Source organism: Aythya marila (assembly GCF_965140915.1).
Source record: "Aythya marila genome assembly, chromosome: 18".
In the NCBI taxonomy this organism is placed as follows: domain Eukaryota; kingdom Metazoa; phylum Chordata; class Aves; order Anseriformes; family Anatidae; genus Aythya; species Aythya marila.
In genome coordinates this window covers 743,722-758,191 of record NC_139059.1, presented here as the reverse complement: position 1 = coordinate 758,191, position 14,470 = coordinate 743,722, and the positions used below count along the sequence as shown (strand labels likewise).

Below are 14,470 nucleotides of genomic sequence, written 5' to 3'. Positions count from 1 at the left end.
GAGAGGAACCACGGAGAAGGTGCAGGATGAGGCTGCTCACACTGCACCAGGGGAGATTTCCATCTCCCCCTGCCCCAGACCTACAGCCCCTCCTCTGCACGGGGATCCCTCATGGGTGGGAGCACTGCTCTGGTGCTGGCATGCCCCAGGCCCGGTGTCCCAGGTGTTGCAGACTGGGCTGGGGGATGCGGGGCAGGCGGGATCCATTCGGCCAGGTCGGTGCTGAGCCCCACGCAGGGGCAGGAGAGGCACAACCAGAGACAGCAGGGCCACAGCGCCTCTTTCCTCTGCATTCCTCCCGACTTCCCTGACTCTAAGAGGATTAAGGGCAGATGGTCTCAGAGCCTCCCTTGCCAGCACCCATCCGTGAGGCTCTGGGGAAGGGCGCTTATTGCCATCCAGGTCCCCAGGGATGGATCCTCCCCGGACCCTGCTGCTTGGCGCTGCCTCCCCCAGGGGGTGTGGATGGGTGGGGGGGTCCCACCATGCCCCCAACTGCGTGCCCACCACAACCACTTCTGCCAACGGTGCCACGTGTGTGCTGCGTCCAGCCCCTCCAGCAGCCCCGTGAAAGCAGGCTCCAGGGTGCTTCGTGGAGCGGCCGTGAACGTGCACTGAGCGCTTGGACACGTCTCGTTCTCAGGGGTCCTGCACGCAGCCTCCCTCCTGGTCCGTGCTGGAAGCAGCTCAGGAAAAAAAAAGATATCCCCTGACACAGCCCCGCGTGCGCCAGAAGGAGCCACGGTGCCATGCTGGTGAAGCCAGTTGGGTTTCCACGTGGTGCCCCGCTTCACGGAGGTTTTGCCCCCCGATTTTCCCACTGCTGCTGCCTCTGTGTGGGCACTGAGGGCTCCTGCGACAGCCCCCACCACTGTGCCTGGTTTTAAGCCGCTGGGTGCTCTATGCATTGATTTTCTTCCTGAAGCAGTGTCTGAAAACACTCCTGCATGTCCCATGGCCCTGTACATTTTGCTAAAAGCCTTGAAGAGCTAAATTTGTTGCAAAGGGGTTTTGGCTGCCTCAGAAAGCCTGTTACGCTGGGAGCAGAGCATGCAGCACTTCAGCTACAGGAGCAAAGGTGGTGGGGATGCTCCCGGGGTTTTCAGAGCTCACATTGGAATAAATTCCAGCCCCAGTTCCAGCTGAGCTGACTCTTCCCTCACTGTTTTGAAACAACCCCGGCCAGCTATAGCTGAGCTGCTCAGCACTAGCACTGGGTTTGAACCGCGAGGCAAAGGGGCAGCTTGTATTTAGAAGGAGACAATAATTGCAAGTCAGATTTGCTTGTTCAATACTCTATTGACAGATTTGCCTTGGCAACCTGGAACAGGGTTTCATTGTGTGCATCTTACCTCATGGCATCCTATTGATTGTTGGGTGGGTGGGTTTTTTCATTTATTTTTTTTCCCTAGCCTACCTACTCATCCTTTTCTTGTCTTTCTCCAGCGCAGTGTTGACCTCAGCAAGGGCTATATTATGAGCTGGTTTTCAGAGTGGCCACAACTTCACATGTAAGCCAGGCCTGACAAAAGCAGAAGGGCGCAGCCACAAGCCCAGCTGGCCAAGGCTGCGGGCAGCCAGGTAGGAATGAATGGGGCCAGTGCCCTCCCCCCCCTCCAAGGACACCGTTATGCAAGAGAGTTGCAAAGTCCGTGCCTGGCCACCTTCGAGCACGGCCTTGAAGGAAATGCTGCAACTATCCATGAATTAACTTTCTGTTATTATTTAGTGCTCAGCCCGCCGTGCTCCTGGCTGGTTTGGGCTGCAGGAGGTGCCGCTGGCCCTTCTGGGGCAGGCGGGAGGGAAAGCTGAGAGCCCAAACTGCAGCCTTGGAGTCTTCTTGGTGGAATTAGAGGATTACAGCTGAAAAAAGAATTGCTGGTTTGAATTGCTAATAATGATATAGACTAATGAGCAACATCAGAAATGATGGCGTGTGTAATCAGTGCAGCTCAATAGCAAACATACAGCAGGCCTGCAGGAGCTACTGGCATAAGAGGAGAGGGGAAACGGAGCATCTTGCATTTTAGAGAGGCAGAACTCAGCCCCAAGTGAGGCACTGCCACAGAGCTGGCTCTGTCTCCAGGGTAAGAAGTTTATAAATAATGATGGAAAGAATAAACCGAGACAGACATCAGCTCTGGGTAGGAGGAGGGAACATGGCCAGCAAATATTTGAGGGGAAATTGCCTTGGTATGCTTCCTAGCACCTGCAGGAAGCCCATCTGTCTCAGGCTGTTAGAGGTTTTGTCTTACAGCTGCACCCAGGCAGTTCCCCACCCAGGACCAGGCCTTGCAGCAACGTGCGCTGCACACGCGTGTGCACGGCTGTGCCCGGCTGCCAGCCCCCATCGCCTGCCCGGGACTGGGGTCCTGCTGCCCGAAGGAACAGGGTCAGGAGGAAGAAGGAGCTGAGGAAGGAACAGTGCATGCACTGACGATGCTCTGCCCATAAAGAGAAATCTGAATTCTTGTACAGGTGTGTGGCAGAGGGAAAAAATATCCACCGAATGTTCATCTGCACCTCATACCTGCCTTATAAGCAGTCAAATAATAAACAAATGCATGGTATTAACAACTGTTCTCCCTGGCTTCCACAGGCAGCAGTTGGCTCTCATCTCTTCTGGTTGGAAACCCTTTTTCTTTTCTCATCCCTGTGATGTGCCCCGGCCAGCCAGGAAGAAGCAGCAGTTAGAAACGTTTCCTGCTTTCTTTATTTAGGATATTTTATGTGGTTCAAATAAGGTGTCCTCTTTCGAATTGACAAAGGGAAAGATGTATCAGTTCATGAACCACTGCTATCTGAGCAAGGTAAGAGATAGAAAATCACCACCATTACAATCATTACCGTGAATCATGTGCAATCAGCCCGGTAACAGAAAGCAGATGAACATCCTGCAGAAACCTACAGGACGGGGACTGGTGCTGAGCTGCAGGAGCCACGAGCCAGGCAATGATTAAAATGCTTTTAATAATGGTTTTCAGTGTTGCTTTCACCTTGATGCTCTGATTTTTCTTTTTCTTTTCTCCTCTTTTCTTTTTTTCTTTTATTTTCTCTTTTTTCTCTCTTTTCCCTCTCCCTTTCCCTCTCCCTTTCCTTCTCTTTTCTTTCCTTCTCTTTTCTTTTCTTTTCTTTTCTTTTCTTTTCTTTTCTTTTCTTTTCTTTTCTTTTCTTTTCTCTTCTCTTCTCTTCTCTTCTCTTCTCTTCTCTTCTCTTCTCTTCTCTTCTCTTCTCTTCTCTTCTCTTCTCTTCTCTTCTCTTCTCTTTTCTTTCTTTTCTTTTCTTTCAATATATTTCGTCAATGGCTTCTCATACTCCTCTCAAGGCAGGTTCTACAAGGATGCAAAGGATATCTGGTCACACCTTTACAAAAATACACACATCTGTGCGTGCAGCCAGCCAGCTCCTGCCCTCCTTATCTCCCTTCGGGCTGCGTGCCGGGAGATGCCGAGCTTTCCCCGCCGCGCCCGGCCCGGGGCCGCCCGGTGCGCGCCTGGAGCACGTTTTGCCGTTTACCCAGATTGGAGCGGAATTGCACCAAATCGCGCTCGTCCCTGGGCATTTAGTTTTATTGCAAGCATTAGTGGTTTGTGCTCGGCTTGTCTCCTCTGGCAACAGGAGAAGCTTGAAATGTCAAAGGGGAGGGTTAACAAACTCCGCTGGCATAAATTTCAATGAATATACGTTTCTTAGGAAAACCGCTAAGTTAAAAAAAATTTAAATCTTCCTGTCTGTGCTTTCTTTCGGCTGCTGTTCACAATGGATAATAATTCTTACATTAAGCCCCTTCGGCCCTCCAGGGAAATCAAAATTGTAATATCAGTTTGCTTTTTATTGGCTCGGCTCTGCGATCTCGGCGGCTGCGTCTTTGTTATGGTCTCCGGCGCGGTGACATTCAGCGGAGCCTCCGCGGTGCCCTCGCACCTCCGGGCCGGGAAGGGCCCCCGAAAGCCGCCGGCTGCCGCCGCCGGGGCCGCCCCGCCGGGGGGGCGGCGGCTCGGGGAGCCCGCGGGCACGGAGAGGGTGGCCCCGGGCTGCGGGCGGGGGGCACGGGGACCCTCCTCGGGGCGCTCCCGGCCCGGGGGAGGCTCCGGCCGCGGCTGCGGCCGTTTGGCAGCGGAGCCGCTCCGGGCCCCGGCGCCGCTCGGGCTCGGCCCCTCCGCTCCCGCACCCCGGGGAAAGTTGCCGGGGGCGCCGCGCTCCGCCGCCGCGGGCACCGTGGGCAGCACCGGCACAGCCCTGGGGGACCGCCGCCGCCGCCCACCCCGGCCCCGGTAGTCGGCCGCGCCGCCGGGCTGCCTGGAACCGGGGGCCGAGCCCCGCCGGGCCGGGGCCGGGGGCTGCCCGGCGGCTCCTCTCGGCGGCCCCCACCCCGGCAGCGCCGCCCGGGAGGGGCCCCACGCGTGTCCTGCCCCGCGCGGTGCCGTGGCGCGGGGAAGGCCCGGAGCCGCCGCGCTCCACCTGCCCGGGGAAGGCCGCCCGCGGCGCACGGAGCGCTCCAGGCAGGGGCCGCGGCACCGACACGCGGAGGCCGGGGCTGCCCTGCGCGGCGGGACACACGCGGGGCCACGCGTGCCGCTCCACGCCCCCCCCCCCCCCCAACCCGCCACGCTGCGCTCTTCTCAACCCTCTCACGCCAGCGGTGGCAGCGCGGGGCCGCCCCGGGCTGTCCGCGGAGGCCCCCTCGGGATGTGCCCCCCACCCCGCAGGGACCCTCGGAGCAGCAGCACCCAGCGTGGGGTGGGATCGTCCTCCCCCCTCCGGCCCCGCGGCCGCTCCCTCGCCCCCGGCTGCCGCTGCGGGCCGGGACCCCCGGGACGAGGCGGCGAGCCCCGAGCCCGGGCCGGGGGGGTACGGAGGGGAGGGTGCTGCCGCCCCCGGGCACATGGGCAGCCCGCGGCGTGGAGGGGCGCGGAGCCTTCCCGGGGGCTCGTCCCCCACGCGGAGACCCCCGACCACCGGCCGGGTGGGTTGGGTGCCCGCATCCCGGACCCCTCCGGTGCGCCCCCCCCGAGCCCCGGCCCGCCCCCCCCGGGCGGCGCGGGGCGCGCACCTGCCCCGCGGGCTCTGCCGCCCCCCGCCGGCCGCGGGGCCCGTGGGGGCCGTGCTGAGTCACGCGTGGGGCGGGGGCCGGGCCGTTCGCGGCCCCCCCCCCCCCCCCCCTTCCCACCGCCCCGCGGCCGCCCGGCCCCCGCCCGCCCCCTCCCCGCCTCGCTCCCCGGCAGGGCTGCGCCAATCCCCCGGCCCCGCCGTTGACGGGCAGCCGGGCCCGGGAGGCGCCGCCTCCCTGACGTCTCGCTCCGGGATTTGCACGGGTTGCGGTGCCGCGGCGGCCGCCGCTCAGTGTCTGTCGGGCCGGCGGCGGGAGCTGCCGGAGCCGGAGCGCGGCTCGGCTGCAGCGGGCAGCGCGGACCCCCCCCGGCCCGGCCCGGCCCGGCCCCTCCCGGGCGCAGCATGGAGCTGCCGGCGGTGGGGGAGCACGTCTTCGCCGTGGAGAGCATCGAGAAGAAGCGGATCCGAAAGGTGAGGAGGGAGGGAGGGAGAGAAGGAAGGAGGGAGGGGAGGGGGCGGTGGGGGGCGGCCGGGGGGCAGCGGGGGGGCAGCGGGGCCAGCTGACGCCGTGTCTTTGCCTCCCGCGCTCCGCAGGGCAGAGTGGAGTACCTGGTGAAATGGAGGGGCTGGTCGCCCAAGTGAGTACCGAGCGGCGGCGGGGCAGGGGCGGCGGGCAGGGGGGCTGCCGGCCCGGCCCGCCCGTGGGGGCTCCCCCCGGCCCCGCCGCGCTCCGCGCCCCGGCGAGGCCCCGGCGAGGGCGGCGGGAGGCGGCGGCGGGGCCCGGCGGCGGCGGCGGGCGCGGAGCGAGGCAGGCAGGCGGCGGCTGATGTGCACCAGAAAATGGCTCCTTCCCCCTTTCCCTCCTCGGGAGCCAGGCTCCATATTGCAGAAGCGAGCGGGGGGGGCAAGGGGGGGGGCGGGGGGGAAGGGGGAATAATCGCCAAAACCAAAGGCGCAGCCCCGCAGCCCCGGGGCGGGCGGGCGGGCGGTGGCGGGGCTGCCCCGGGAGCCGCCGCCGAGGCGGAGGCACCGGCCGCCGGAGCGAGGGCGGCCGCTGCGGGCTGCGGAGTATTTGGGGTTTGCATGACAGTGCCCGGGGGGGGCGGCGGGGGAGGGGGCGCGCTGCTCGCCCGGACTCCGCCGCCGGGTCCCTCCTCCGCGCCGGGGCCGCTTTAATGGGTCCAGGAAAGGGGATTTGGAAAATTTCATCATGACATGCTTAGAATTCCTCCGGAATAATAACTGCGCTAAATAAACAGTTCCGTCCCCGTGCCCCCCCACACACACACCCCCTCCTCCCCCGCCCATCCCCCTCCCCGGGGACCCGGGCCCTGGGCGCGAGCCCCGAAACGGGCCCGGGGCTCCGGCAGGGACCGGCCCCGGTCGCTGCGCCCCTGCCCGGGACCCCGGCCCCCGCCCGGCGGGCCCCGCGGCTGACGGCTGCCCTTCTCCCCTCCCGCAAGATACAACACGTGGGAGCCCGAGGAGAACATCCTGGACCCCCGGCTGCTGATCGCCTTCCAGAACAGGTGAGCCGCGGGGGGGGGGTGGGGGCTCGGTGGGGGCTGCGGGCACCCGCGCCCCGTGCCCGCCCGTGCAATTGCAGATGCGTCACGGAGCCGACCGGGGGCCGCGGCAGGGGCGGGCAGCGGCGGGCGCGGGACGGGCCCGGGGGCGCGGCCCCGGCGGGGCGGGCGGGCGGCGCGGGGCCGCCGGGAGCCGCCTCCGGTTCAAGGTCCCCCCGCGCCGCGCTCCCCCCACGCCGCGCCTTGCGCTCCTGCCTGCCCGGGGATTTGATGCCTGCGAGCGAAGGAGGCGGCGCTGCTGCTGCTGCTGCTGCGCTTGAACTGGCTTTTTTTTTTTCTTTTTTTTTCTTTTTTTTTTTTTTTTTCTTTCCGTGCATTTATTTCCTGTAGTATTTTGGCGCAAACTGTAAACTTCAGCCCCTTGCTGCAGCGGGGGGAGGAGGCAGCGGGGAAGTCGCCTCGCGAGGCGCGTCCTGCCCCAGCAGCCCGGCTGTGCCCCTGTCCCACCGCATCCTGCAGGACCCCGTGCAGCAGCCCTGCACCTGCAGATCCCGGTTCCACCCCCTTCCCCTTCACACCCACTCGCTGCGCCCATATGGGGTCCTTGGCACCGCAGGAGCTGCATGCATGGGGCACAAGTGAGCACGTCCTGGGGGTCTGTGGGCCTCACCGTGGCTCTGTGTTCCTGCAGGGAGCGGCAGGAGCAGCTGATGGGATACCGCAAGCGGGGGCCCAAGCCAAAGCCGCTCGTCATGCAGGTAAGTGCAGGGGGAGCCCAGCCCCACACTCCTGGGCAGCCTGTTTGCAGTGCCACGTGTCCCCAGGGAGCCGCTTGCAGCGGGTTTCATCATGCAGAGGAGCTGTTGTGTGCAGCCTGGCGCTTGGCAGTGCCGTGGGGACGCGTGTCCCCAGCGCTGAGCTCATCAGGAGCTCCCAGCCCCAGGGGTGGACGATGCAGCCCTCCCCCCCCCCCCCGTCCCCAGGGCTGCAGGGCAGACCCACGGCACCGGCGGCTGGGCGGCATTAGCAGGCTGCTCGCAAGCTGTGCAGCAGCAGCCCTGTTTGGTCCCCGTTCCCAGACAGCTGATTGAAGGGTGCTTTTCTTCTTTTCATTGCTTCATTAATCTGGAGCAATGCACGGCCTGTAAGTGGGAGCGGGCTGGGGCTCTGCGGCGCACCGAGCGTGCCGTGCTGCAGCCCAGCGAGAGGAGCCACGGGAGGGGTGGGCGCTGCACAGCAGCCCCCGGTGCCTGCAGGAGCACCGGGGCCCTGCTCTGGGTCCCTGGCTGACCTCAGCCCTTGGCTTTGCGTTGCAGCTTCCCTCCTTTGCCCGCCGCTCGAACATCCTGACGGGGCTGCAGGACCCTGCTGTGGACACCAGGCCAAAGCTGGACCTCAGCTCCTCCGGCAAGAGCCAGCAGCACCAGTATGAACTCAACAGCAAGAAGCACCACCAGTACCAGCCCAATGGCAAGGAGAGCAGCATGAAGCACCAGTCCCACAGCAAAGGCAAGTATTACTACCAGCTGAACAGCAAGAAGCACCACCACTACCAGCCGGACCCCAAGATGTACGAGCCCCATTACCAGCCCAGCAGCAAGGAGCCGCAGAGCCAGGCCTGCTTGGACAGTAACAAGAGCCCCTTGGTTGCCCATCCGGACAAGTGGGCGCACGGCCCGGCCAAAAACTTGCTGGGCCCAGTCAAGAACCTCGCTGCCGAGAGCAAGAACGGGGCTGAGAAGAACATGTCCAGTGGTACCGGGCCCCCCCCTCGGGACAGGGTGACGAGCAACGGCCTCGGGGGCAAGATGAAGATCGTCAAGAACAAAAACAAGAACGGGCGCATCGTGATCGTCATGAGCAAGTACATGGAGAACGGCATGCAGGCGGTGAAGATCAAGTCCGGGGAGGCGCCCCGGAAGCGGGCCACGGAGGAGAGGACTCCTAAGAAGGGTGGGGAAGAGAAGCTGGAGGCTTGGAGGAAGCCAGGGGAGGAGAGGGTGGTGGGCGGCAATGCCCTGGGCGCTGCAGAGGCCGAGGGCAGGCAGCCCCCTGTGGAGCTGGAGGAGAGCCCCAGGAAGCCTCCCCCAGCCAAGGAGCTGCCCCTTCCTCCGGCGGAGCAGCCCCTGCAGCTCACCACCAAGCCGGACCTCGTGCCCTGGTCCCTGAGCCCCGGGCAGGAGCACAGCCCGTCCTCCATGGGACTGAACCTCTCCAGCCCAGGCGCCCGCAAGCGCTGCCTGTCGGAGCCGCACGGGGACCGGGAGCCGGGCAAGAAGCGCCTGACGTCCCGGAGCATCAGTGCCCCCACCTGCCTCAGCCCTCCCGGCCCCGAGCGGCCGGAGGCACCCGCCGCTGCCCAGCCAGAGGTCATCCTGCTGGATTCGGACCTGGACGAGCCCATAGACTTGCGCTGCGTGAAGCCGCGGGCGGAGGGCGAGCCGGCCCTGGCGCAGGTGAAGCCGGAGGTGCCGCCGGTGCCGGCCGAGAAGCCGGCTGCGGAGCCACCGCAGCCCCAGGAGGCTGCGGAGGAGGAGGAGGAGGCCGAGTCCCTGCAGGAATTCAAGCCCTTCTTTGGGAATATAATTATCACAGACGTGACCGCAAACTGCCTGACCGTGACCTTCAAGGAGTACGTGACGGTGTGAGGTGGCCGGTGGCTGCTCCCCATGGGAGCCGCCTGCCCGCCCCGGGGCCACCGGCCCCACCGCCTCCCTCCAAGGTACTGGTGCCCCCTCCCCGGAGCCCGTGCGGGGCGGCTGAGCCTGCCCTGGCTGCGGGGACACCGGGGTGCGGTGCGGTGGCCGTCCCTGCCACGCGGGGTGTCCTCTGCTGCTGCTCCCGCCCCGGGTCGTGGGGCTGCCGCTGGGACCTGCAAGCACCGGGACTGGCGAGGACAGGGCCTGCCAGTTCCTCAGAGTTATAGTATTATATTTTAACAGTGCTAACTTGTCGAGTGATTCTTGCTCCCGTTTGTACGTGGTGTTATTGAAATGTATTGTTTGAGCTGAAAGCTGGTCGCCCTCCGACCGTGCTAATATATTTATTTGTAGGTATTTATATAATGAAATATAAAGCCTAGATTTATGGAGTCCCTAGATCACCTTATAAACTATATCAAACGAATATTTTCTGTTTTCCTTTTTAACCATTCAGCATTTGTTAGTCTCGTCCCCTTGCCCTCCTTACGACCCGCAGGACCATCCCTGGTATATATTTTTTGATACTGTACACATGTGGTGTTTCTATGTGCAAAAAAAAAAAAATCGTTATCTAAAGCTAAACAAGCTATTATAGAAATTGCTGCTATTAGAAATGTCTAAACTATAAGCTTCCAATTATTAATTGCTTGAATGTAAATATTAAATGGAGATGTTGAAAGTGCATTTGATGTTCTGCAGCTAGTGTAGATCGGATTGCAAAGCCCAGCTGCTCGTAGGTGGAGCGCGAGCTGCCAGCAGCGCTTCCTGGTCCGAGGGCTGTGTCACGGGGGGAGAAATGTATCATGCAATCATTGCAAAGGACTATAAACCTTTACAAAAACTACAAGGATTTGGAGTGCATTTGTTACTGCATACAAACAGCACGGAAGCTTGCTGGGGTGGGGGGCAGGTTGTGCCCGGGGGACCTGGAGGCACTCACAGGTTGACATCAGGGCTGAGGCACAGCGCTGGCTTCGTCTCTCTCAGGACAGGAGCAGCACATCCAACAGCTCCGTCTTTTCCCCAAAAGCACAGAGATGAGTGCTTGCAGCCTGTGGTATGTAAAAGGCACCCTGTTTTCTCCTGGTGCCCCCCAGGAGGACCACGAGGTCACAGGAGCGCGTGGCTCCGTACCTGGCTTGGTGCTGGGCTTCCCTCCCTGCCAGCGGGGCAGGGGGATGCCTGCGCTGTGCCAAGGCAAAAGGGGCTGGGCAGAGCTTGCAGCAGCAAATCTGCAAGGCTTCTGGAAATGGGGGCCAGGAAGGTGGCTGCAGGGGATGGGCAGGCGCTGGCTGTTAGCCTGACGGTGCCACTCCAGCAGAATTATCCCCAGTTTTGGGCAGGGTTGTGATTAGAGGAGGAACTGAACTTCTCCAGAAAGCAGGATGGTCCAGATTTCATAAGTAGGCCTGCAGGCATCTCTGAACTAGATTAACAGTTGCTGGAATCTGCTGAAAATACAGCACAGGGCTAACATTTTACAAAATGGCAACGTCTGCATGAGGCACAGTGCATGGTCCTTGGCCTTATGCTGCTCCTGCCCCACCAGGGCTGCTTACAGCATCTCCAGGCAGGGTCGGGTGTTCGTGGGGAGGCTTCCCTCTGAACCTTGTGCTCACAGACGTGGTGTGGAGGCCTTGCTCATCTTAGGCTGTTGCTTGAAGTTGATTTGGAGGAACAGTGACTGTTCAGCTTGTGGATGCCATTTTCTCCAGCTTGGACAGCTGCTGGGGTCTGTGTGGAAGTGGAACAATCGTGAATGTAGGCACCATTGCTGAGATGTGTCGGTTAGTTTTGCTCTTCTGCATGCTCTTATGGTGGTGGAAATGGCTTCTGGGAGCTTACACCATAAAAATGGTTTCATCGTGGCTATTTTGTTAAACTTCCAAGTGTGGGCAAGGTCAAAACTGGTATCTGGGTTCATCTTGTTTCAGCTGATGCTTCAAAGTTGATGGAAACTCATGCAATGTTTCAAGATTTTCACCTGCCTCCATGGAGAGGACCGGGGACCCCAGAATCTCATCACGTGCATGCAGACAGCAAGTGGAAATAGGTGAACAGTGATTAAAATCAGTGTTTTGCCTGTTAGCTGTGCTGAATCTTAAGAGGGCTTTGATCAGCACCACACATCGCCAGGAGGGCGCGAGGGCCGGGCAGAGGCAGCGGTGCTGGGGCTGGTGGAGCTCAGGTGTCGGGGCAGGAGCACGCAGGGTGAGCCCCGCGTGGGGATGGCTTGGTCGGAGGCATCTCCCCGCCATCCCAGCCTAGCTGGTAGAGCAGACAATCAGAAGTGATGCATTTCCCTTGATTAATTAAGCTAATGGTTATCTGAAAACAAAAATGGCATGGAAGAGGAGACGCATGCTCAGAATGCGAAATGTGATTTATGAAAGAGGAAGTGCTGCTCGACAGACAGCGGCAGGAGCCAGTCCAGCAGCAGGGGCTGGGCAGGCGGGCTCTCTTCTGGGGCAGCTTGTGTGCAAAAGGAGAACTTTGCTTTACCCAGACAATGGTAGATGAAACCAAAGAGGTTTCTCACAACTACTAGGATGTGTCTTCTAAGCGCGGGCTTGCAGACGCCTGCCCAAAGCCTGAGCATCGCTGCTCCTCTCACGAGCAGCTCCCTTCTGTAGTGTGCAGGCGTGTGAGATGCAGCAGCTAACAACTGTTTGCAGGTTTACGGTTAGCTTTACTCTTAAACGTTCAAACAAATGGATTGTACTGTGTTTGCCAGTTTTTAAGGAAATAATGGTCCTCTGAGTGTGTGCTCTCTGCAGCTTCCTTTCCCTACACCCACCACTGCTCCATTAGCTGTAGAAGCACCTAAAATATTGTCTCTGTTGGCAGTAGCTGTGGTTTGTTTGAGGCACCATTTCCCGGAAACCACATAGCCAGATATTTCTTAGTTTAATAGTTTGATCATGTTTATCACAACTCCAGCAGCTTCCTGTGCATTGAAAGGTGTGATAAGTAGTTACTGGTTTAAAAGATACGCTCTCCACTTGGTTTGTGCCAATTGGCTGAGAAAGATGAGTGTTGAGGGTATAAATTACTTATTCATACTGCTCTCTTGCCATATTAAGTGCATCAAACCTAAATGTCTCTTACTGAGAAAATTAATGGGAGGTCCGCTATGACTTCCAATGGTTATCAAAACGATCCAGGACGAGATGGAGCATCACCACTCTCCATTAAGGAAGACTGGTGTGCGCTACATTTAATGCATTTCCCAGGAACACGTTAACCTCTGTTTGGTTTGGATTTATTCCAGAGAAACATTTGCTGATTTAAAAGGAGAATTTGTATTCGTATTTGAGCTCTTCTAAAAGGGTCTGATGCATCCATCCATACATGGCCACTGCAGCTCTGAGACTGTAAATTCGCGCTGTAGAGCTGGTTTCACATTCTTCCCTCCCCAGCAGCGGTGAGACCTGTGCTGGCTCCAGCACCGCTGTTGGTGTCCGGCCGCCTGCCTTCGCTCCCTGGCTCTGCTGCTGGCTGCACGGGCAAGAGGGTTCACTCAGGGGCTGAGGATGCTGTCGAGGAGCAGAATGTTAAATAAACAGGCGACGTGGATCTCGCCTCTTTTACTCAAAAGAAGAAATGGCCTCGCGGGGACCGGGAGACTTCCAGATCTGAACTGGGAATGAGAGAGGGATTTTCCCCCAGGGAAGGGAGCAGGGGTGTGAGGGTGGTGGGGAGGTGGAGGATTTCCCAGGCAGGCAGTGCACGCTGTGCTTTTGCTCCCGGGGGGAGCTCCTCCTGGCATTTTGTGTTTTTTTTTTTTTTTGTTTGTTTTTGTTTTTTTTTTTTCCCTGTATTTTTCCCATCCTCTGTCATCTTGCTATGCGACGTGGTGAGCTGACTGTGACTTCGCTGCTGAGTGCAGTGACCCCGGTATCGCTCCCCTGCCGGAGGAGCTGGCAACAAGGTAAAGTATTCATGGTCACGCTGGGGAAAAAACAAGCCCGCTGTTGAGGCTGTATGTTTTCCAGGCCAGTCCCCTCCAGCACAGCACAGGCTGCACAGCGTGGCCTTGCACGTGTTGGCTGCCATCAACTGGTTTAAGTAAGGCTGTATCTAATCGGACCGAGTGCTCTGACCCAGGGTAAAGCCTTCCAAACCCTCCAGTTTTGGTCTGGCAGCGAGGCTTGCAGCAGGCGAATTTTGCCCCGTGTTGCTGCATTTTCTGCGGGGTGGGTGCCCCTTGGCCCAGCAGAGGGCTGTGAATGATGGTGGCCAAAATGCAGCCCCTGCACGAGGGGGGCAGCTTGGGGGTCCCCAGTCCTGCCCCGTCCACCGGCCCCCTCGCCTCTCCCAGCCCGCGGGGCCACCCCTGGCTGAGCAGTTGTAAATGCCTTGCAGTAGGAAATCCTCAGTCTCCTCCGCAGATAAGATCATTTGGATTCAGCCCAGATTCATACAAGATCCGTGTCGGGAAGAGACGACCACAAGGACACTGCTCTGTTTACATTTTCACCAGAAGAGGAAAAAGGCTCCGCAGTGACAGGCACTGCCCAAACTGGCCCCAAACGCACCCAGGACCTCAGTGAGCGGCTCTGGGGGTTCCTCTGCCAGGGAAAACACTCCTGCCTGTGCCGTGACGTGGGCAGAATTCAGTTAAACACAAAACAAAGCAGGCACACTCGCTAATGAGGTGCCTGCCACCAGTGCTATCTGAGCTCAACGTGGCTCTGCTGCAGAGCCCTGGCTTTGGCAGCACAGGGGCAGAGAAGGGGACCGCTGGGACAGCGAGGTGTGTGTCCAGGCAGAGGGGATGGGGCTCAGTGCTGGGATCCCCACCCAGTGCTGCCAGGGGGTCCCTGCCTGCCGAGCAGGGGGCACGATAGGGAAGGAGGCTGAGGAAGGATGGTGCTGGCTGAGCTTCTGCTCCTAGGAGCTGTGCCGGCGTGGGAAGCCCTGTGAGCGCTGAAGTGGTGTTAGCGCGTGGTGGACCTCTGGGTGCAAACGGGTGAAAAGAGGCTGTCTCGGTAACAAGGACAGTTGGGGGCAGGTGCTGGCGGGGGTGATGGTAGGCAGGGGTCTCCTCCCCCTGGGACCCATCAGTGCCTCCCTTCGGCAGGCCAAGACCCCCGGTCACCCGGGGAGCCGTTTGCTGGCACCCACTGAAGTCATTTCTCAGCGTGAGCCGTCAGCTCAGCTGACACCTTGATGTAGTTTAAAGTAAAC

The 14,470-nt window shown here is 60.2% G+C and overlaps 1 protein-coding gene across 1 annotated transcript; it reads left to right on the top strand.

Annotated features, from left to right (window-relative positions):
• The first annotated feature begins 5,321 nt into the window (after positions 1-5,321).
• On the top strand, positions 5,322-10,109 carry CBX4 (chromobox 4). The gene is made up of 5 exons (XM_082775233.1): positions 5,322-5,523; positions 5,647-5,690; positions 6,516-6,581; positions 7,270-7,336; positions 7,895-10,109. The coding sequence occupies exons 1-5, from the start codon at positions 5,455-5,457 to the stop codon at positions 9,224-9,226; spliced, it is 1,578 nt and encodes a 525-aa protein (XP_082631359.1). The 5' UTR covers positions 5,322-5,454; the 3' UTR covers positions 9,227-10,109.
• Positions 10,110-14,470: the final 4,361 nt, after the last annotated feature.